General features: G+C 39.9%; 1 protein-coding gene across 1 annotated transcript in view; it reads left to right on the top strand.

Moving 5' to 3' along the window:
* FKBP15 (FKBP prolyl isomerase family member 15) overlaps positions 1-22,642 on the top strand; it is a 63,682-nt gene that overhangs the window by 34,628 nt on the left and 6,412 nt on the right. The window contains 13 exon segments of the mRNA XM_036915625.2: positions 8,817-8,924; positions 10,914-11,016; positions 11,490-11,542; positions 11,545-11,604; positions 13,001-13,115; positions 14,494-14,603; positions 14,892-14,999; positions 15,426-15,520; positions 16,332-16,434; positions 17,896-18,067; positions 19,695-19,831; positions 21,483-21,638; positions 22,393-22,545. Coding sequence (XP_036771520.2) covers positions 8,817-8,924; positions 10,914-11,016; positions 11,490-11,542; positions 11,545-11,604; positions 13,001-13,115; positions 14,494-14,603; positions 14,892-14,999; positions 15,426-15,520; positions 16,332-16,434; positions 17,896-18,067; positions 19,695-19,831; positions 21,483-21,638; positions 22,393-22,545 — 1,473 coding nt within the window.

The following is a 22,642-nucleotide window of genomic DNA, read 5'->3' as shown; positions in this document are numbered from 1 at the left end:
TAGTGCTGTAAGAGAGCAAATGTAGATGATCAAGTGTGTGCCTGTAGACTATGTGTTAATCCAAGCTAGACAAGGGCAATAAGACATCCACATATGCAGAAGATTTCTCTCAGAACGGGGGGGTGAGGTTCTAAGCCTCACCTCTGTTGATCCCCAATTTCTCACCTGATGACCCTCCTGCGACTGTGCCTGTCTTAGGTTGTTCCTCCCTTGAGGAATCTTACCCGTCTCTGGCTAACCAGTCATCTTCCGGGGCCATACAGGGAAATGTAAAGTTGGTAAGTGACAGAGAAGCCTTATTGTTTGAAATGGTTAGCTTTTTATTTCTTTGCATATTTATGCCCTGTAGCTTCTATGCCCAGCATTTGTCTTGAGGTATCTTTGCCACTTGGAAGAATTATGATACTCGGTAAATTTGATATGAGGCACGAATTTATTTAAGGGTTGTAATTAGGAAGGAAGAAGAAAAGCTATAGAAGTAGCAGGCAGAAGAAAACATGGGAAGATTGATTATTTCTTTGACTTATCTTCTTGGAGACTAACTTCAGCATGTATAGGTTTTAAGCTACTACTTAAATTGCACACACACATTAACATAATAGGAGTATAGTTACATAACCAAAGCATACCTGTAATTACCAGCCATCTCCAGTGAAACCAAGAAAACCAGTTAGGCACCTTAGGCATTTGTGAAAACTTATCTATGATATGGTGGATATTGTCCAACTGAACTTGAACAGTCTGAGAGAAATCAGACAAATTAAAACAACCCATTCCTGGGGACTGTTCACATCCCTTATGTTCTTTTCACAGTAAATAGTCTGTAGTTGTAAGATTTTGGAGCGCTACAATTTGCACTTCTCCTAATTCTTGATTGAGTTCCAACAGTATAGATCCAGTCAAATTTGTTGTTTTACTGTATGCACAGGCCAGCTTAGATATCTCCTTCCTCATTCCCATGGCAAGTCCAAGAACCGGTGGGATGAGTGCATCTACAGCTGTAGCAGTGCGTGGATCTTTGTTGGGGTTTTTTGATGATCATCTTCTGGCATGAGTCTTCCAGAGAGTGCTGGTGTTGGAAGTTCTTTTTCATATTGTATCTTAGTTCATTTTCGGGGTAGCCCAATTAGGCTTTGATCCTCTGTATAAACACAAACAGACCCTTTGCCTACACTTTTATATGCCCTTTATACTCTTGTGTAGAACTCATTGGAGGTTACCACACAGGAACTGCCCTTTTTTTTTTTTTTAGTATCACTAATCTACACTTACATGACGAATATTATGTTTACTAGGCTCTCCCCTATACCAGGTCCCCCCTATAAACCCCTTTACAGTCACTGTCCATCAGCATAGCAAAATGTTGTAGAATCACTACTTGCCTTTTCTGTGTTGTACAGCCCTCCCCTTTCTCCCACTCCCCCATGCATGCTAATCTTAATATTCCCCTTCTTCTTCCCCACCCTTTATCCCTCCCCACCCACCCATCCTCCCCAGTCCCTTTCCCTTTGGTACCTGTTAGTCCATTCTTGGGTTCTGTGATTCCACTGCTGTTTTGTTCCTTCAGTTTTTCCTTTGTTCTTATACTCCACAGATAAGTGAAATCATTTGGTATTTCTCTTTCTCCGCTTGGCTTGTTTCACTGAGCATAATACCCTCCAGCTCCATCCATATTGCTGCAAATGGTAGAATTTGCCCTCTTCTTATGGCTGAGTAGTATTCCATTGTGTATATGTACCACATCTTCTTTATCCATTCATCTATCGATGGACATTTAGGTTCTTCCAATTCTTGGCTATTGTAAATAGTGCTGCGATAAACATAGGGGTACATTGGTCTTTCTCATACTTGATTGCTGCGTTCTTAGGGTAAATTCCTAGGAGTGCAATTCCTGGGTCAAATGGTATGTCTGTTTTGAGCATTTTGATGTACCTCCATACTGCTTTCCACAATGATTGAACAAGTTTACATTCCCACCAGCAGTGTAGGAGGGTTCCCCTTTCTCCACAGCCTCGCCAACATTTGTTGTTGTTTGTCTTTTGGATGGCAGCCATCCTTACTGGTGTGAGGTGATACCTCATTGTAGTTTTAATTTGCATTTCTCTGATAATTAGCGATGTGGAGCATCTTTTCATGTGTCTGTTGGCCATCTGTATTTCTGTTTTGGAGAACTGTCTGTTCAGTTCCTCTGCCCATTTTTTAATTGGGTTATTTGTCTTTTGTTTGTTGAGGCGTGTGAGCTCTTTATATATTCTGGATGTCAAGGCTTTATCGGATCTGTCATTTTCAAATATATTCTCCCATACTGTAGGGTTCCTTTTTGTTCTATTGATGGTGTCTTTTGCTGTACAGAAGCTTTTCAGCTTAATATACTCCCACTTAATTCAATTTTGCTGTTGTTTTCCTTGCCCGGGGAGATATGTTCAAGAAGAGGTCACTCATGTTTATGTCTAAGAGGTTTTTGCCTATATTTTCTTCCAAGAGTTTAGTGGTATCATGACTTACATTCAGGTCTTTGATCCATTTTGAGTTTACTTTTGTATATGGGGTTAGACAATGTTCCAGTTTCATTCTCCTACATGTAGCTGTCCAGTTTTGCCAGCACCATCTGTTGAAGAGACTGTCATTTCACCATTGTGTGTCCATGGCTCCTTTATCAAATATTAATTGACCATATATGTCTGGGTTAATGTCTGGATTCTCTAGTCTGTTCCATTGGTCTGTGGCTCTGTTCTTGTGCCAGTACCAAATTGTCTTGATTACTATGGCTTTATAGTAGAGCTTGAAGTTGGGGAGTGAGATCCCCCCTACTTTATTCTTCTTTCTCAGGATTGCTTTGGCTATTCGGGGTCTTTGGTGTTTCCATATGAATTTTTGAATTATTTGTTCCAGTTCATTGAAGAATGTTGCTGGTAGTTTCATAGGGATTGCATCAAATCTGTATATTGCTTTCGGCAGGATGGCCATTTTGACGATATTAATTCTTCCTAGCCACAAGCATGGGAAGGTCTTCCATCTGTTAGTGTCCCCTTTAATTTCTCTTAAGAGTGACTTGTAGTTTTCAGAGTATAAGTCTTTCACTTCTTTGGTTAGGTTTATTCCTAGGTATTTTATTTTTTTTGATGCAATTGTGAATGGAGTTGTTTTCCTGATTTCTCTTTATGTTTGTTCATTGTTAGTGTATAGGAAAGCCACAGATTTCTGTGTGTTGATTTTGTATCCTGCAACTTTGCTGTATTCCGATATCAGTTCTAGTAGTTTTGGGGTGGAGTCTTTAGGGTTTTTTATGTCATCTGCAAATAGTGACAGTTTAACTTCTTCTTTACCAATCTGGATTCCTTGTATTTCTTTGTTTTGTCTGATTGCCGTGGCTAGGACCTCCAGTACTATGTTAAATAACAGTGGGGAGAGTGGGCATCCCTGTCTAGTTCCTGATCTCAGAGAAAATGCTTTCAGCTTCTCGCTGTTCAATATAATGTTGACTGTGCGTTTATCATAGATGGCCTTTATTATGTTGAGGTACTTGCCCTCTATTCCCATTTTGCTGAGAGTTTTTATCATGAATGGATGTTGAACTTTGTCAAATGCTTTTTCAGCATCTATGGAGATGATCATGTGGTTTTTGTCTTTCTTTTTGTTGATGTGGTGGATGATGTTGATGGACTTTCGAATGTTGTACCATCCTTGCATCCCTGGGATGAATCCCACTTGGTCATGGTGTATGATCCTTTTGATGTATTTTTGAATTCGGTTTGCTAATATTTTGTTGAGTATTTTTGCATCTACGTTCATCGGGGATATTGGTCTGTAGTTTTCTTTTTTGGTGGGGTCTTTGCCTGGTTTTTGTATTAGGGTGATGTTAGCTTCATAGAATGAGTTTGGGAGTATCCCCTCCTCCTCTATTTTTTGGAAAACTCTAAGGAGAATGTGTATTATGTCTTCCCTGTATGTCTGATAAAATTCCGAGGTAAGTCCATCTGGCCCTGGGGTTTTGTTCTTTGGTAGTTTTTTGATTACCGCTTCAATTTCGTTGCTGGTAATTGGTCTGTTTAGATTTTCTGTTTCTTTCTGGGTCAGTCTTGGAAGGTTGTATTTTTCTAGGAAGTTGTCCATTTCTCCTAGGTTTCCCAGCTTGTTAGCATATAGGTTTTCATAGTATTCTCTAATAATTCTCTGTATTTCTGTGGGGTCCGTCGTGATTTTTCCTTTCTCGTTTCTGATACTGTTGATTTGTGTTGACTCTCTTTTATTCTTAATAAGTCTGGCTAGAGGCTTATCTATTTTGTTTATTTTCTCGAAAAACCAGCTCTTGGTTTCATTGATTTTTGCTATTGTTTTATTCTTCTCAATTTTATTTATTTCTTCTCTGATCTTTATTATGTCCCTCCTTCTGCTGACCTTAGGCCTCATTTGTTCTTCTTTTTCCAATTTCGATAATTGTGACATTAGACCATTCATTTGGGCTTGTTCTTCCTTTTTTAAATATGCTTGGATTGCTATATACTTTCCTCTTAAGACTGCTTTTGCTGCATCCCACAGAAGTTGGGGCTTAGTGTTGTTGTTGTCATTTGTTTCCATATATTGCTGGATCTCCATTTTGATTTGGTCATTGATCCATTGATTATTTAGGAGCGTGTTGTTTAGCCTCCATGTGTTTGTGAGCCACTTTGCTTTCTTTGTACAGTTTATTTCTAGTTTTATACCTTTGTGGTCTGAAAAGTTGGTTGGTAGAATTTCAGTATTTTGGATTTTGCTGAGGCTCTTTTTGTGGGCTAGTATGTGGTCTATTGTGGAGAATGTTCCATGTGCACTTGAGAAGAATGTATATCCTGTTGCTTTTAGATGTAGAGTTCTACAGATGTCTATTAGGTCCCTCTGCTCTACTGTGTTGTTCAGTGCTTCCGTGTCCTTACTTATTTTCTGCCCGGTGGATCTATCCTTTGGGGTGAGTGGTGTGTTGAAGTCTCCTAGAATGAATGCATTGCAGTCTTTTTCCCCCTTTAGTTCTGTTAGTATTTGTTTCACATATGCAGGTGCTCCTGTGTTGGGTGCATATATAATTAGAATGGTTATATCCTCTTGTTTGACTGGGCCCTTTATCATTATATAGTGTCCTTCTTTATCTCTTGTTACTTTCTTTGTTTTGAAGTCTATTTTGTCTGATATTAGTACTGCAACCCCTGCTTTCTTCTCGCTGTTGTTTGCTTGAAATATGTTTTTCCATCCCTTGACTTTTAGTCTGTACATGTCTTTGGGTTTGAGGTGAGTTTCTTGTAAGCAGCATATAGATGGGTCTTGCTTTTTTATCCATTCTATTGCTCTGTGTCTTTTGATTGGTGCATTCAGCCCATTAACATTTAGGGTGACTATTGAAAGATATGTACTTATTGCCATTGCAGGCTTTAAATTCGTGGTTACCAAAGGTTCAAGGTTAGCCTCTTTAGTATCTTACTGCCTAACTTAGCTCGCTTATTGAGCCGTTATATACAGTGTCTGGAGATTCTTTTCTTCTCTCCCTTCTTATTCCTCCTCCTCGATTCTTCATATGTTGAGTGTTTTGTGCTGTGCTCTTTCTAGGAGTGCTCTCATCTAGAGCAGTCCCTGTAAGATGTCCTGTAGAGGTGGTTTGTGGGAAGCAAATTCCGTCAGCTTTTGTTTGTCTGGGAATTGTTTAATCCCACCGTCATATTTGAATGATAGTCGTGCTGGATACAGTATCCTTGGTTCAAGGCCCTTCTGTTTCATTGCATTAAATATATCATGCCATTTTCTTCTGGCCTGTAGGGTTTCTGTCGAGAATTCTGATGTTAGCCTGATGGGTTTTCCTTCATAGGTGACCTTTTTCTCTTTAGCTGCCTTTAAAACTCTTTCCTTGTCCTTGATCTTTGCCATTTTAATTATTGGTCTTGGTGTTGTCCTCCTTGGATCCTTTCTGTTGGGGGTTCTGTGTATTTCCGTGGTCTGTTCGATTTTTTCCTCCCCCAGTTTGGGGAAGTTTTCAGCAATTATTTCTTCCAAGATACTTTCCATCTCTTTTCCTCTCTCTTCTTCTTCTGGTACCCCTATAATACGGATATTGTTCCTTGTGGATTGGTCACGCAGTTCTCTTAATATTGTTTCATTCCTGGAGATCCTTTTATCTCTCTCTATATCAGCTTCTATGCGTTCCTGTTCTCTGGTTTCAATTCCATAAATGGCCTCTTGCATCCTATCCATTCTGCTTATAAACCCTTCCAGAGTTTGTTTCATTTCTGCAATCTCCTTTCTGGCATCTGTGATCTCCCTCCGGACTTCATCCCATATCTCTTGCGTATTTCTCTGCATCTCTGTCAGCATGTTTATGATTTTTATTTTGAATTCTTTGTCAGGAAGACTGGTTAGTTCTGTCTCCTTCTCTGGTGTTGTCTCTGTGATCTTTGTCTGCCTGTAGCTTTGCCTTTTCATGGTGATAGGAATAGTTTGCAGAGCTGGGACGAGTGACGGCTGGAAGGACTTCCTTTCTTGTTGGTTTGTGGCCCTCCTCTCCTGGGAGAACAGTGACCTCTAGTGGCTTGTGCTGCGCAGCTGCGGGCAGACAGGGTTTCTGCTTCCTGTCCGGCTGCTATGGAGTTTATCTCCACTGTTGCTGTGGGCGTGGCCTGGTTCGGGCCTCTGCCCCAAACTGGTTTAGTGGCGTTGGAGGGGGTGCGGCCTGGAGTCTATTTATCTCCGTAAGGGGCGTCCCTGCTCCCTGCAGCCCAGGGGTTAGGGTGCCCAGAGATCCCGGATTCCCTACCTCTGGATTAAGTGTCCCACCCTGCCCCTTTAAGACTTCCAAAAAGCACCCACCAAAACAAAACAACGACCACAAAAAAAAAAAAAAAAAAAAAAATTTTTTTAATTAAAAAAAAAAAAAAAAAAGAAGTGGCCTCTTGTTTTTCTTTATTCTCCTGTGCCAGCCTCAGGCATCTGCTCACCGGTCTTGCTGCCCTGTTTCCCTAGTATTGGGGGCCCTATCCCTTTAAGACTTCGAAAAAGTGCTTGCCAGAACAAAATAGCAAAAAAAAAAAAAAAATGGTCGCGCGCTTTTCTTATGTATTCCGGCACCTGGCCTCCGGTGCCCACTCACTGTTCTTGCTGCTCTGTTTCCCTAGCATCCTGGGCACGCACTGTGTCTGTGCTCTGGCCCGGATGGCGGGGGCTGGGTGTTCGGCAGTCCTGGGCTCCGTCTCCCTCCCGCTCTGCCTGCTCTTCTCCCGCTGGGAGCTGGGGGTTGGGCGCTCGGCTCCCGCTGGGCCGGGGCTTGTATCTTACCCCCTTCGCGAGGCGCTGGGTTCTCGCAGGTGCGAATGTGGTCTGGATATTGTCCTGTGTTCTCTGGTCTTTATTCTAGGAAGGGTTGTCTTTGTTATATTTTCATAGATATATGTGGTTTTGGGAGGAGATTTCCGCTGCTCTACTCACGCCGTCATCTTCCCTGTTCCCTCTCATTCATTTCTTATAATTATTATATTGGCCGGTGTAAGTAAGTAGGAATGTGTATTTTATTTTCCCCCTTCACAAAAAAGTAGCATACTATATGTATTATCTACCTTGCTTTTTACATATTATTATGTATATAACAGTGTCTTTCCATGTTAGTGTATAGAATTCTTCCTCATTCTTTTTTATCTCTAGATCGCAGTATTACATTGTGTGGATATAGTTTATATAGTCTTCTTTTGATGGGCTCAACTTTCTTTGATTATGTGTCTCCATCAGTTAAGAAAAAATGAACACACACTTCCAGTGTGTCTGTTTATAAATTATATACATAAAGTACTGTCCATCCCTGTAAACAAACTTAATTAATGTCTTATGCTTACTATAGCTTAAAAATAATTTTAAAATGGAGGTTAAGATCATTTATTTTTATACCCAGTATGTCATCTTGTACACACTCAGGGGTATGTACTCCACTCTGAAGGCTGTATTTTGGACTAGTTAATAGATACAGAGGCCTCTAGCATGGGCTAGTAGTCCTTGCCAAGACAGAGTTAAATAAACCTGAATTTAGAACAAATTCTCACAGCCCATTTATAGGGTTTCCTGTTTCTTCTCTTCCCAAATCTCCTCTAAGTATCTATCTATTGAGTTGCTCCCAGGACTTTGAAAGGGTACTAGCATCTGAAATGCTTCCCTCCCTTAATCTGTGATTTAGTTTTTCATCCATAAAATGAGAGTAATTATGGTAGGGAGACTTGATTGAAATGGAGTAATACATATGAAACCACTTTGTCCATTCCAATATAGAGGGAATTAGTTTTAGTTTTACTGCTATTATTAACCCATCTGTGCTTGTAGACAGGAAATCTTTAATTCTCATTTTCTAGAAGAAATCATTTCATATAGATATGGCAGGGGAACTTGTTGAAGGATTTGACACAAGAGCTAAAGACATCACTCAATGAGTCCCCATTTCCCTTCCCCAGTCCCTAGCCACTACCATTCTAGTGTCTGTCTCTATGAATGTGACAGCTCTAGGGACCTCACAGAAGTAGAACATATAGTATTTGTCCTTTTGCCGTTGGTTTATTTGACTTACATCAAAGTGCATCCATGTTATAGCATGTCAGAACTTCCCTTTTGGGGCTGAATATATTCCATTGTGAGCCACATTTTGTTTATCAGTTTGTGTAAATGGGCACCTGGGTTGCTTTTACGTTTTGGCTATTGTGAATAATGTTCCTATGAACATGCTTGTACAAAAAAAAAAAAAAAGAGCCAAAGACATAGAGCTGACTGAAGGTGAGGGACCTTGATTAAACTGATTTTTGTGACTTTTCCTCTCTTTTTAGAGTCCTGATACAGTCAAGGCCAAGTTGATCTCTCGGATGGCTAAGATGGGCCAGCCCATGCTGCCTATCCTTCCTCCCCAGCTGGATTCCAGTGATGCAGAAATCGAGGTATGCCCCATTGGCTGTATTAGAATCAGTAGTGTAGACGCTGCTGTCTTCTGTTCTTTTGGTTGAAATTACTGCTTTTTCTGCCTCAAACCCAGAATCATTATTTAGAGAGCTTATATTCAAAATGGTAACAGGTTAGTATTGGTATATGTATTTCTATTGTGATTAGTACTTCCCCTGAGAAATAGAAGCAATTCCATACAACTGCCACAAGAACTGGGCAGTTTTAAGCAGTTAATTTAATCATCTACTAGAATCTTATTGTCAGTTAAAATCACTCATTAAGCATGGTGCCCAACCTATAAAAGATGCTCCATTCATATTTGTTGATTGGATGTTGAGATTCTCTTGGAAATGTTGGTCTTCCCACTGATGTCAACCTGTTACTAAAGATCACACTGTTGTGTCTTTCGGCTGTGTATGTGGTGTGGTCTTTTTTGAAGTTTAGGAATTTTATTGTAGTCAAATCTTTCAATTTTTTTCCCTTTGTTTTTTATTTTTGACATTATGTTTAGAAAGCCTTCCTACTTTCAGGTATTATAAACAGCACATGTGTTTTCTAAAAATACTCATTATTTAATATTTAGATCTAAAATTTTAAGCCGTCTGGAATTTGGTATATGATATGCAGTAACTTAGTTTTCTAACTTAGTTCTTTTCCTATTGATTAGCACCTTACTGAATAAAATCATCTTTTCTCAATTGAATTGAAATACTTAACAGGGATCAATTTTTAAGATTCTTTGTCTTCAACATAAAACAAAGAAAAGGTGATGCTCTTGAGAAAAAATTCTCCAAAATAGGCTTTATTTTTCACAATTTTGTTTTATTTCTTCCTGGAAAAGCTGTAAGTAGATTTAACATTTTAAAGGAGGATAGGATTTCTGTACCCTGTTGTTATAGGATTGATTTTTACCTGGTTTCTGGAAGTGAAATTTGGATAAAAAATATTCTTATTAAGCATTTTAAGTGTTACTTATTCATTATAGAAAAATTTAAACTGTAAGGAAGAAACCTATTTAACAAAAAGGGTATTCTTCATTACATGTTGCTTTGTAACTTGGTTTTTTAACTTACTGTTATGTCATGAACATTTAATATCAATTATATAAATAATGTAATTAAATAAATAAAGCATCATTACCTTTAGAGGCAACCCGTATTGTGTTACAGTAGTTTCTAATAATTCCCTTCACTCTATTGTAAGACATTTAGGTTGATTTATAGTAATGTAGTGATGTAAAACTGGGATGCTCTTCCTGAAGTACATAATACATTTCTGGGACTATTGGAGGAGGGGAAATTCTAAAGTAAAGGAATGTAGAGAGATTTCAGCCTTTGAACTGTAGCATAGCAGATCACAGTTGCTGTAAATTGTTCCTCAAGTTTTTCTTTTCCTTATGAATCAGGAAGGCATTTGTAGGATATCTTTGTTTAGAATTATAGTAGGGACCAACATGGCTTTAATTTTTATGAAAAGAAAGAAGAGGGGTGGGGGAAACACTCTAAAACCATATTATCCACAGTAGAGGCACAGAGAATCTACTCTGATTTTCAGTGAGTACCTTGAGATCTGTGGAGATTATTTGACAGAAGAGAATGAGGCTTCATTATTCTCTGGGTTTCCTTGCAAGAGACCCCTCTTCTGTGGGAACAGACTAGGTCAGTCTTAAGGTAGCCACTGGCTTGGAAAATGACATATTCTAGAGACCAGTCACTTCACTGCTTCAGTCAATAAAACATCAACAACTTTTAATGTCTGAGGAAATTAATTATACTTAATTACTTGATAGGATTTATAGGAAAAAGGGATCTTACTCTGGTAGATAATAAGGTGCTTTTTCCCCACACCTACACCCTAAACTCTTGCTTTTCCTTCTTCTTTGCCTAAAAACACTGGTTGTCAGTAGGTTTAGGGTGGACGGTCATCCTCAGTCTTCAGTTAAGGACCCATAAACCTAGGGACCAAAACGCTTCTTCCTGTTTCAGGATGTGAATGCTTTGCGAAGCTCTGGGCAGCTCATGGCGACTCTGTCCATGCAGCCGTCTCTTCAGCCAGTCCACCCAGTGTTACCGCAGATGACTTTACAAGGTAAGGACTTGTCTGAGGCTCTGAAGCCTTGAATTGAATCAGCACCAGCGTTGTGATTACTGTGTCTTAAACGGTTAGTACTGTTTTAGTACTGAGAACCGGGCTAGAGTGTGACACTTGTCGGTTTGTCCCCAGGGAGGGGGGCATTTTTAGACCTGGAGATGTATTTGGTCTGCTTTCCTTGTCTTCTGCTGTGTTGCATTATCAGTTTTGGAAACCTGCACCCAGCTAATGAGACATTTCCTTGTGGGTAATTCTGCACTTCTGTTAGCTGATGGGGTCATAGGTCTGAGTCACATGCACCAGAAAACACCCTTCCACTAGCCCATGGCTGAGACTCCAGTAGAGTTGGTTTTAGGAGACTAGGTGACAAGATGGTCACATCGGAAGTGTGGTGGTATGTCAGGTGCACATCCAGACTCGTACCAAGAAGCAAGGGTAGGTGACAGTGAAAACTTTTTGCTTTCTCTTAGTACCTCAGTCATCTGCTTCTGGGCTCCAAGCAACCTCTGCTGCCTTAATGCAAATCAAATTGCAACTCTCGATTCCCACTCAGCTGTGTCTGGAAATGCCCAGGCCTTTCAGATAGTCACATTTTAAACCATATCCATCATAAGCTACACTCTGTTATGGGTCTAGTTCATCTCTTTTCTTCTTCCCTCATGTTCTGTACAGTAACAGTTCCCCACAATCACAGTTTATCACTTTTCCCCTCCCTGAACCACTACCACCTCAACTCTGAACCAGGCAAAGGATTACCTACCTACCTTACCTACCTATCCTACAGACCTGGTGTAAGGTCTGGCACGTGGTAGAGGCCCAGGCAGTGTTTGTTTTCTTTCCTTTTCACACATGTCTAGTTGAGGGGTATGTATTCAAGTCTTCTGTGTTCTTTTCTATTAAACAGCTGATAGGCTGAGATTCTGTACTATTCGTAGCAGAATCATTGTGGATTGAGGATTGGGACTGTATGGAAAATACAGCTAAACACTGCTGTCTACTTATCCTCCAAAATGCAGAGCTTTTTCTGTTTTCACAAAGGCAGTGATGGCAGCAGCCTGTCTGCCTCTGCTGACTTTTGCCGGATAGTGGGCTCTATCTTCTCCCCCAGCACATCTGATGGATGACATGTGCTCTATGGAAAGAGGGCCTCCCTCCCTTGGCCACTGTTACTGGAGGGGTGGAAGTGATAGTAGACTGGCTATGCCTCATTAGGATGGCTTGAAAAAGTCCCATCTTGCCCTCTCCCACTGCCTAATGGAAAATTACTCACCTGTACACTTAGATTTTTTTAACAGTGGATAGCTAGTTACATCTGTCCCTGGAAATGAGCTGGATTTCCTTAATTCAAAGAAGAGTAACTATTATCATTAAAATGATAGCTGTTTACTGAACATTTCTTATCTGCCAGGCACTTACCAGTTATTAGAAACTTTACCTGTATATCACTTCATTTAGTCCACATAACAACCTTAAGTAGTGTTATTATTTTAATTTTATAGTTGAGGTAACCGAGGTCAGGGGAAAATGAGAGCTCTTAGTCATACAGAATCTAACAGGGGAGAGGCATCCTTTGCAAACCAGTAGGTTTAGTTTGGAATCTCATTGAACACCTCTCCTTTTAACCTCTGGAAACTAAGCTGTGTTTGTTTAGGTTTAAAATTTCTTAGACCATCAATATAGGCCTGATGGTTGGGGAATGAAATTCCTGCTTAATTAAATCATCACCAGAGGACTAGGGAGTGACCTAGGACACCTTTCTCTTATTTTCTGAGCAGGACTTTTGTGAAAAGGTACCACTGGATTACATAGGTAACTCTCCTGCTGCAATTCTTGCTCAATACCAGATCCTGACCATCTGTCTCTAGCTTTAGTGAAGTTTTATTCTCCTTCCAGCATATCCACTTTATTCCATCAAAGACAAATTAAGCAGAAAAGAGAGGCATGCATGTTTCATAAGCTGCTGTAACTTGCATTTTCTCAGCCCTATGCAGGTATGCAAGGCTACATTTATCCCCAGGCAGCAACCATCACCTCCCAGCTGCAGCCCCCGCGGCCCTTGCACCCAGCACCACTCTCTCATTCTCCCCATTCTCAAGGTAGGGAGTGATCGCTTCAGTTTCTCATCTTCTGCTCTTTCTGTGCTCTCCTTCCTCCCATTCCTTTTTCATTTTTACTCCCTCTGCCCTATTTTATTTTTTTAAGCAGCTTTATTGAGGTATAATTTAGATACCATACAATTTACCTGTTTTAAGTGTGCAATTCAGTGATTTGTTAGATGGTTTACAGCTTTTGCAACCAGCACCACAATGCAATTTGAGGGCATTTCCATCACCCAGAAAACCCCCTCCTGCCCATTTTCTGTGTTTTATTTCTTGCATTTTCTTCCACTAGCCCGTTTTCATTCCTGTGCTAGAGTGGCTCTGTAGAGTTTATAGAGAATGATAAAAGAGTAAAACATTGGAGGAAATTGGGAGAAAGCGTGATGACTGTTTGTGGTTCAGTTTCTTAAATGAAAACTACTTTGTTAAAATGTTTAAGTAGTGAAAATAACATACTTTTATAAGAAAGTCAAGCAACACAAAAGGTATAAAGTGGAAAAAAATCATTAAAATGCCCTGACTATAGGAAACTTTTGTGAATAATTACTTAGTTAACTCTTCGGGTATCTTGTATGCATGCGCAGTGTGGTTGTCTTGTGTCAAAAACAAAACAAAATCAAATGTAAAGAGCTGAGATGATACCCTACCTTCTTGTTCTGTACTTTGTCTTTCACATAATAATCACTTTTGGTATTAAGACAATGGTAGGAAGAAGCAAGTATGTTCTACAGCATAATTATAGTCCTGGAGTGGTAAGGGTTTCTTGGAGTAGTATTTGTCTGGAAGCCCTGCCACTTCTCCATCTGAGAAATCATCACATCTGTCATCTCCTCTGGGAAGCCTTCCCTGATTGTTACCCAGAGATGTGTGTCACCAGAGAATAACCTTGCTTTTCTCTGTGCTCCTTTTATACCTTGCACATGGTCCATTTTTTTAACTTAAAAAAACAGTCATATGACCTCTTTACATGTGAGTCTCCCCATCAGACTGTGAGCTTGCCAAGGGCAGGAACATGTTTTATTCATTGCCATATCCCTGGTATCTAGTACAATGCTTGGCATGCAGTTGGATAAATGGAGAAATAATCTGAGCTAGTGCTGAGTCAGACCAAAGTGGGCAGACTGGTGCCTTTGGACCAGACAGTATCCCTCACAGCATTTCATAGGAGTGTAGCTTAGTTATTGTGGGCTTTGCAGCCCTTTTGCCTCCATCTCCTTTACATTTTCTCCTGCCAGTGTGACTCACCCATAGGATTTCCTAGAATTTGGAAATGTTAATTTCTTTCTTTCCTCCACTGACATTGCTGTTGGCTTTTCCTCATACAGTATCCTTTGTTCCAGTTTCATAAGTTTCTTTTTGGCTTATGTCTGTTTAGGATCAGGTGACATGGCTTCATTTCTGTTGACTGAAGCCCGGCAGCATAACACTGAAATTCGAATGGCAGTCAGCAAAGTGGCTGATAAAATGGATCATCTCATGACTAAGGTGACTGAGTCGGGGCTGGGGCTATGAAAGTGGAGGTACAATCGGGATAAGCAGGGAGCAACCAGGGCTACAAGAAAACTCTACCTTGGTATCCTGTATTTGTAGGAGTTCATAGTTATTTCCCTAGAAGGATGGTTACTATTTTGGGATCTAGTTAGCAGAAGAAAACTAGCTTATAGATTGTCTCAGAAACTTATTATCCCCCTCAAAAAGGTGGTCAGATTCTGGGTAAATAATATTTCTCCATTGAAGAATTTCTCATAAATTTCACTGGTACCCCTTTCATAGGTTGAAGAGTTACAGAAGCATAATGCTGGCAATTCCCTGCTCTTTCCTAGCATGTCAGTTTCAATGGAAACAAGTATGATTATGAGCAACATCCAACGAATTATTCAGGTGAGAGTGATAGAGAATAGAACACAGCCTGGAGATCTTGCCGCTGCTCTCTCCCAGGACATACTACTCTTTAAACCCTCTGCTCCAGACATAGAGCATGTGACGAATGCTATAGTGAGTTGGGAAATTCTGGAAAATCCAATGTGGCTTAATTTGGTCCAAGTGACTTACCACTCTACAGTCAGAAGGAAACATTTCAGAATTTTGCTTTCAGCCATTTATATGTTTAGTCTGTTGAGAATTTGTGTGCTTTATATGCATCAGATGTAATTTGATAGGCTGTTTTAAGTGTTATATTTTTGCGGACGTAGTTCTAGTTTTTTGTCTCAAAACGTAACAATGTCATGTGTTGGTTCAAGTTTATTCTTTTTCTCTGACAGTTTTCTGTTAAAAACTTAAGTTTTACATCAAGTACTTTGTATTTAGGAAAATGAAAGATTGAAGCAAGAGGTCCTTGAAAAGAACAATCGGATAGAAGAACAGAATGAGAAGATCAGTGAACTGATTGAACGAAATCAGAGGTAATGACAGGTATAGAGCACTGTCTAGGATGGACAAAAGCATTTAATTTATAAATTAAGTTTAAGTAAACATGTTTGTTTAGGCTGGTTTATAGGTACTTCTGCTATTTCTGTTTCCTGCATGTCATGTGAATTATTGCTTTTCTAAGAGGCATTTCGGTAGAAAGAGCTCAGTAGACTATGATGTAAGGCAGATTGTGTCTGAATCTTGGCTTTGCCCCTCATTTGTTGTGTGGCTTTGGGCATTTTATTTATTTCTGCTGGCCCTAGTTCCCTGTAAAAGTGATGTTAATACATTGAAAACTCTTAGAAATACTCTGTCAATCTTTTGTGTGTGGGCTGACTCTACTTCATCAACAAGAACTCACCCAGAACTTTATTGATTTCCTTATAAAACCCAAACATATTGCAATTTTTCTAGATCCTTCTGAAGATTTTGTTGAAGGGGGGTTCAGGGGAATGCATCACAGCATACTGCATTTCACTTGAAAAAGTCATTTCTCCATTGTCTCTTTTCTCCCACATGGTGTGTGGTTGGGGAGTAGCTTTTTGTCCTCCTTCCCTGCTTCTTGCAACCTTCTTACTCCTGTCTCTTGCCTCTCACTACTCCTGCTTCAGACTCCTCTCCTCCGGCCGGCCCAGATTCCTGCCTCCCACTTGATTACTGAAGAGCTAAGGGAAACAAAATGCTTTCAGATTGTTTTTGATAAAGGTCGAGAGCAATGTTGTGAGGACTGAATGTGCATTGGGTGGTGCCTGGGGTACATTTGGTGCTTAAAAAATATTTTCTTTTTCTCTGTTTGTTTCACAGGTATGTTGAGCAGAGTAACCTGATGATGGAGAAGAGGAACAACTCACTTCAGACCGCCACAGAAAACACACAGGCAAGAGTATTGCATGCTGAGCAAGAGAAGGTAAAGTAACTGGGAGCGAAGAGCCCAAGTCAGGATGTGTAGAGCTAAGGAGTGGTCCTGTGTGCATACTTACCAATCTGCTTTTCAACGCAGTTTTTGCCATTGTTGGGAAGAAAACTAGAAATATTCCAATTATAGCCACCATCCAAATTTCTGTCTGATAATTGCTTTGCAATGAGTTGACTCAGAAACTAACACTGATCTTAGTAATTTGATTAAGGTCAGACTTACATAGATTTTTAGAAACTAAATTTATTCTTTCTTGTCAAAAGAAAATTCCTATTAAGCCCCATAACAAATGTTTTTAGTGAAATTTAAGATTGTTCTATTTGCTCCTTCATATGTGTCTGCCAGAGCATTTTGCAGTACTGCTGTTTGACTTCAGTGAGTTTAGAATTAGGAATTTCAGCCTGTTCCTGGAATAAGTATAAGGAAGACTCTAGCAGTCTTGGGTTGAGATTGACTGATTGTGAAGCCCACTCCTCTTGTCTTTGCGCTGGCAACAGTTTGTCCAGAATGAATTCCTTCTTGTTTGGGCTATCAGTTTTCAGCTGCTATTTTTCTGAGAGGTTTTAGAAATAGTTTATATCGCATATTTGAATTTTCCTTGAAAACATGGAAAGTTGAGTGGAGTGCACTTTCTTACTCATGGAGTTTAGTCACTTTCTTAGGCTCTGGTAATGATGAGGATTTCTTACTTGTGTTTATGCTAATAGTCTTTGTGTTCTCTTAGCATAGTATCCAGGCAAGTAATAGCTTTGACCCGTTATCCTCAGATTAGCAGTGCCTTGCCCTGCATAGCCTTGTCCAGTCCTGACCCTGATTCTTTCCCATTGTGACTTTGCACTGTCCCAGGTTTGCTGTGGCTCCCTCCCAATGCCTTGGTCAAGATCAGCAGCCTGTGACGTTGTTATCGTTAAACAGTCCTGGAGTCACTTCACACTCTCCATTAAGTGTACTTTTACTATTTCTTCTTCTTCTGTTTGTATTTTCTATTTCTTTGCTTTACTTTTTCCTTTTATTTAAAATCCTTAGACCTGGCAGGGGCACCTATGTTGTTTGATCTAGCTGTAACTGGTCAGGTCTAAAATGATTACTACAACTTGTTTGAGATCAGTGGTTCTCAAACATTAATCTGACTGCTTCAGAATCACTTGAGGAGCTGCATTAACATATTCTTTTTTTTTTTTTTAACATATTCTTAAACCTTACCTAGAACATCCTTGTAGCAAAATTTTATAATCTTGTGTAATATTTCCTTAAGGATAAATTTCTACGAGGGAATTGCTGAGTCAGAGACTTTGCACCCTTGGGAGGCTTAATTTCAGTTTACTGCAGGTGAAGCAGGCCTTAGCTTTCTTCCTACCAGTTCAGTCAGCATAGAGTATGTGAGGTTGAATCATCACTTAGAGGCAAGGGTCACCCATGTTTAAAGTGACATCATACTTTGTTCCTTTTCAGGCCAAGGTGACAGAGGAGTTAGTAGCTGCCACTGCTCAGGTTTCTCATCTGCAACTGAAAATGGCTGCTCACCAAAAGAAAGAAACGGAGTTGCAGATGAAGCTGACAGAAAGCTTGAAGGAGACAGACCACCTCAGGGCCCAACTCTCCAAACTGCAGGCAGAGCTGTCAGGTATTCCTTCGTGGAGGGACGGGGACTTTTACCATTAAAATTTAAGGAATTAAACTGCTGTCTTCCTCCCAATCTGTTTGGCATAGTGCTCATGAAGCTTGTGAAGGACTGAGCCAAAAGTTAAGGTGGACCAGTGTCAACCTACATGATTGTTTGACTATAGGATGACAGAAGAACTGGCTATCCCCTTAGAGTCGATCAATCGCTAGAGTTCTGCTTTGTTTGGGCGAGTGTTTCTTCAGTGTCTTTGGAGCTTCTGATTGGCCTCATAGGCCTGAAAGAGTTCAGGTGTTCCTCTAACTTGTGACTCAGTGAGAGTTTAAGAAGGAGGTGCTTACTTCCCACTGTGGTTGCGTCTTTCTGGAGGGTGGAATGTAACCCTTGAGCCTGCCCGCAAAGCCCCTGCGGCCTGGCTTATTTCCCACTATGCTGTTCAGTTCACTCTGGCTCTGGACATATTAACCTGCCTGCTGCTGCTTCAGCACATCTGTAGTTTCTGTCTTGCTTTTAATCCCTGCTGTTCTCTGGTCTTGGTATGCCCACCATCATCAGTATTTGCTTGCAGTTCTCACCAAAATCTGCCTCTTTCAGAAATTTTCCCAGTTTTTTTCTAGAACATATTATCTCCTTTAAAATCCTCTGGCTCTTGAGTGCATTATTATGCCCATTATCAGAGAGAGCCTTTGATCAGCACTATATATCTGTTTTTCCTTCAAGAATACAAGCCTCTGGAGGGCGAGGATGGTATCTGCTTGTCTTTGTAAAGTCTTTTCTTCCAAGTTAGTGTTAGTTCAGTGTCCAGCACAAAGGTGCTGCTCAAGACTTGGTGGCTTGAATAGAAGATATGTACTGATGCAGCATGTTGGTTCATCCCACTTGCTGTATAGAAAAAAGTGTGGAAGGCACAAATGGGACCAGTGGGTTGGGTGTAGCTGGAACAGCAGCAGATGGGAGAAAGGAAGCAGGGTTTATTTGCCTGATGAGAGAACTAAAAAACACTGATGTCAGTTGGTAAAACCTTGAGGATGCATACAAGGGACAGTTTTAGTTTAAATGTCATATAGATACCCCTTTTCTTCTTTTGTGATGCCCTATGACAGTTGTCTCAGGGTTGCCATAAGGGTCTCAAATGTTTTCCAAAATTTGATGTGTTACATGTTAAAGAAATATTCCAAATAGCTTCATTTGAGAACGGACATTTTGAAAGCAACTCTTGGTAGAATGTCCCAGCTATCAAGAAAATTGAAAGTATCTTACCCAGACAGTGAGAAAGAGCTTAGACCAGTACTAAACAAAGATCTGACCTTGTGTTGAGATGTGACTGAAATGGAATTGTGGGAGTGAAGTATTTCAAAGATGGTCTCTGATTGCTAGGAACACTTGTTTTCCATTTTGTATGTATAGAAGGTGACACATATTTGCTGAGGTAATTATGGGTTGGTGGGAGTGTCAGTTTATGGGTTGCTCAACCTATTGTTCAGTGAGGTGACACTTAAAGAAGGGAGTGAAAGACGCTCACGTGGGAGGATTGGGAGATGGCAGGATGCAGCTCTGAAGGAGCTGCTGGGACGCCAGCTGGCCACTGCAGCTCGGGTTCTGCAGCCAAGTGTCTGCTGTTACATCCCAGAGCTCCAAGAAACCTCTGAGCGAGCACAGTCCAAATTCAAAGGTGAAAAGCAAAGCCGGAGACAACTGGAGCTCAAGGTGACATCCCTGGAGGAAGAGCTGTCTGACCTTCGATCTGAGAAGGAATCTCTGGAAAAGGTAAAATCTACAACCAAAGTTTCTCTGTTGGACCCAAGTGGTCAGTGTTATTTAATAACATTTTTATTTTCCTCTTAAAAATAACAGTAGCCAGTGCTCACTGTAACAAATACAAGTGATACAGAAAAGTATAAAATAAAAAATAAAACTGATCTTTTTCTCCTCTCTAATCCCACGCATTAGAGGTTGACGTGTGATTATACTTCCAGGCTGTTTTCTGTGTATATAAAATATATGTCATGTATACACTCACTCACACATACATATATGTACACTGGTGCTATTTTTTAACAATAATAGGATCATGTTTAGTGCTTCTTTTAAATAAGGACATGGTATTAATAAGAATAAGAACTTTCTCATTCTTCTTAACTGCTGCATAGTAGTGAAGCTAGACCATAATTTATCCACCCACTGATGGGTATTTATGTCTGTATTTTTTCACTATTTTAAGCATCACTGCTATGGACATCCTTGTACTATATAACTATTTTTGCAAATTCTTGTAAGCATTTCCATAAAATGTAATGCTTGAATTGGAATTGCTGGATCAGAAAAAAATGCTATACATCTAAATTTTTAAAATAAATGTTGCCAGATTATCCTCAGAGTGTGCCAGCTTATGTTCCAGGACTGTGTATGCAAGCCCATTTCTCCATACTTTTTCCAGCTCTGCATATATCAGGTTTTCTGTTTCTATAAACATCTTATTTTAATATGTATTTTCATGAGTAGTTGTAGCTTTCATATTTAATGTCTGTAGTTCTGTGAATGTTCCTTTTAATGTTCTTTGCCCTCTTTCCTATTGTAATACTTGATTTGTAAACACTATTAAGGGTATTAATTCTTTGTCATAGATGTTACAAATATTTTTCTAGGTTACTGTTTTCCAACTTTATATGTGTTTTTATTGTGTTTAAATTTTAACATCAGGGTAATACTAGCCCCATGGAACAAAATGGGGACATTTCTGTCTTTTTCTGTGTTTAGGAATAGTTTAAATATGAAAAGGACAAACTACTTTTGAGGTTTCAGTAAAACTTTCCAATAAAGGCTCTTTGATCGACTGCCTTTTCAGAGGATAAATCTTGGTTTGCATTTTCATTTTATTCTATATAATTTTATCAGGTTTTTTTTTTTTTAACCCAGTTTCTTCTGCTGTCTTGGCTGTTTTCAGTTTTTCATTGTTATGTATACTACTTCAGTGACCATCCAGGTAACACATGGTTTTTGTGAATATGATTTATTGGTTCTTTAAGATGAGTTTGAATTTGTGGAATTTCTGGGTATTTTGAACGTCTTCACAGCACTGCTGAATTGCTGTCTAAAGAGGGTATACCCATTTATATTCCTACCAGGAGGATGTGAAGGTGTCCACTTCCGTGTATCCTCACCACTGTTAAGATGTTTCCCATCTTTTAATAGAATGATGGACAAAACTCTTCTTGTTTTCCTTTTTCTTATCACAGTTTTTCTCACCCAGTAGCCAAGAATGTTAAATGTGTAGGGAAAATTAAACTAAAAATGAATTGTTTCCAGAAACAAAGTAGGTATCTAATGAGGTGAATAACCACCATCACTGCCATCACCGCCATGACCATTTATCCTCTGTCAAAGAGCGAGAGCTGATGGTGGTTCTCTTGTTCCTAAGAACCTCTCAGAAAGGAAAAAGAAGTCAGCTCAGGAGCGCTGTCAGGCTGAGGAGGAGATAGATGAAATTCGCAAGTCATACCAGGAGGAAATGGACTCACTTCGACAACTCTTGAAAAAGGCTCGGGTGTCCACAGACCAAGCAGCTGCAGAGCAGGTAATGGGAAACTGAAGCACTTTGGAAATAACAGGAAGGCATGAAGGTTTCAGAAAAGCTTCTAGTTTCTTCCTCATCCTTTAGGGTGACGTTTCTCATAGTTGATGCTCTGACTTGGGAGAAAAGCGAAAGAAGGCAATCCAGACACATACAGAAGAGCCGGGACTCAAACAAAGAATGCCTTTCTTTAAAAGATTAGTGAAATTTAATTACATAAATAAACATGAAAAAAAGTCTTCATTAAAAAATTCCAACGATGATAAGGCCAAAGTCCTCAATCACCAGATACCATCCAAGACACAGTTGGATCTCTAGCCCATTTGATAGGGACCTTTCTCCTTATAAGTTCATAAACTCATATTCCTATGTCTGTTTAATCATTGAATGAATTGGTGCCCTCAGTTTGAGCAACTCTGGGAACTATGACAAAAATCAGTTTCTTTTGAACCTATGAAGTTTAGAGCCTGGAAGTATGATCCTGAGAAATATGATCACATTACAGCCCCACCCTCTAGGCACCTGTCTATGTAGTCTCATCTTTATCTGGTTGGTGTACCTTTTGGAGTCCTGAGAACCAACGACATCCTCCTACATTAAAAAAGTACATTTACTTTTAAAATAATCAAGGTCTTTTGAACAGTCATTTCTCTATTAAATCTGGGCTGTTAGCTTATTCTTTTTGCCTTATGAAAAATGGACTTCCCTGAATGCAACTGGACCCACCAGGATAATGGTGATTACTTTCTCTCGGCAGCTGTCTGTAGTACAGGCTGAGCTACAGACCCAATGGGAAGCAAAATGTGAACATCTGTTGGCCTCCACCAAGGATGAGCACCGGAAACAGTACCAGGAGGTGTGTGCACAGAGAGACACCATCCAGCAGAAGCTCCTCCAGCTTCAGGAAAAGGTAGGCGTTTTCTCTGGGCCAGACAGGTCAGACAGCCCAGTTAATCTGAGGTAAACAGGTTGCTTGAGTCTTGTAGACCTTTTTTAATCTAAAAGGT

This window comes from Manis pentadactyla, chromosome 3 (genome assembly GCF_030020395.1).
Source record: "Manis pentadactyla isolate mManPen7 chromosome 3, mManPen7.hap1, whole genome shotgun sequence".
In the NCBI taxonomy this organism is placed as follows: domain Eukaryota; kingdom Metazoa; phylum Chordata; class Mammalia; order Pholidota; family Manidae; genus Manis; species Manis pentadactyla.
Note: the sequence above shows the minus strand (reverse complement) of the source record. Positions and strands in the feature narration are given on the sequence as shown.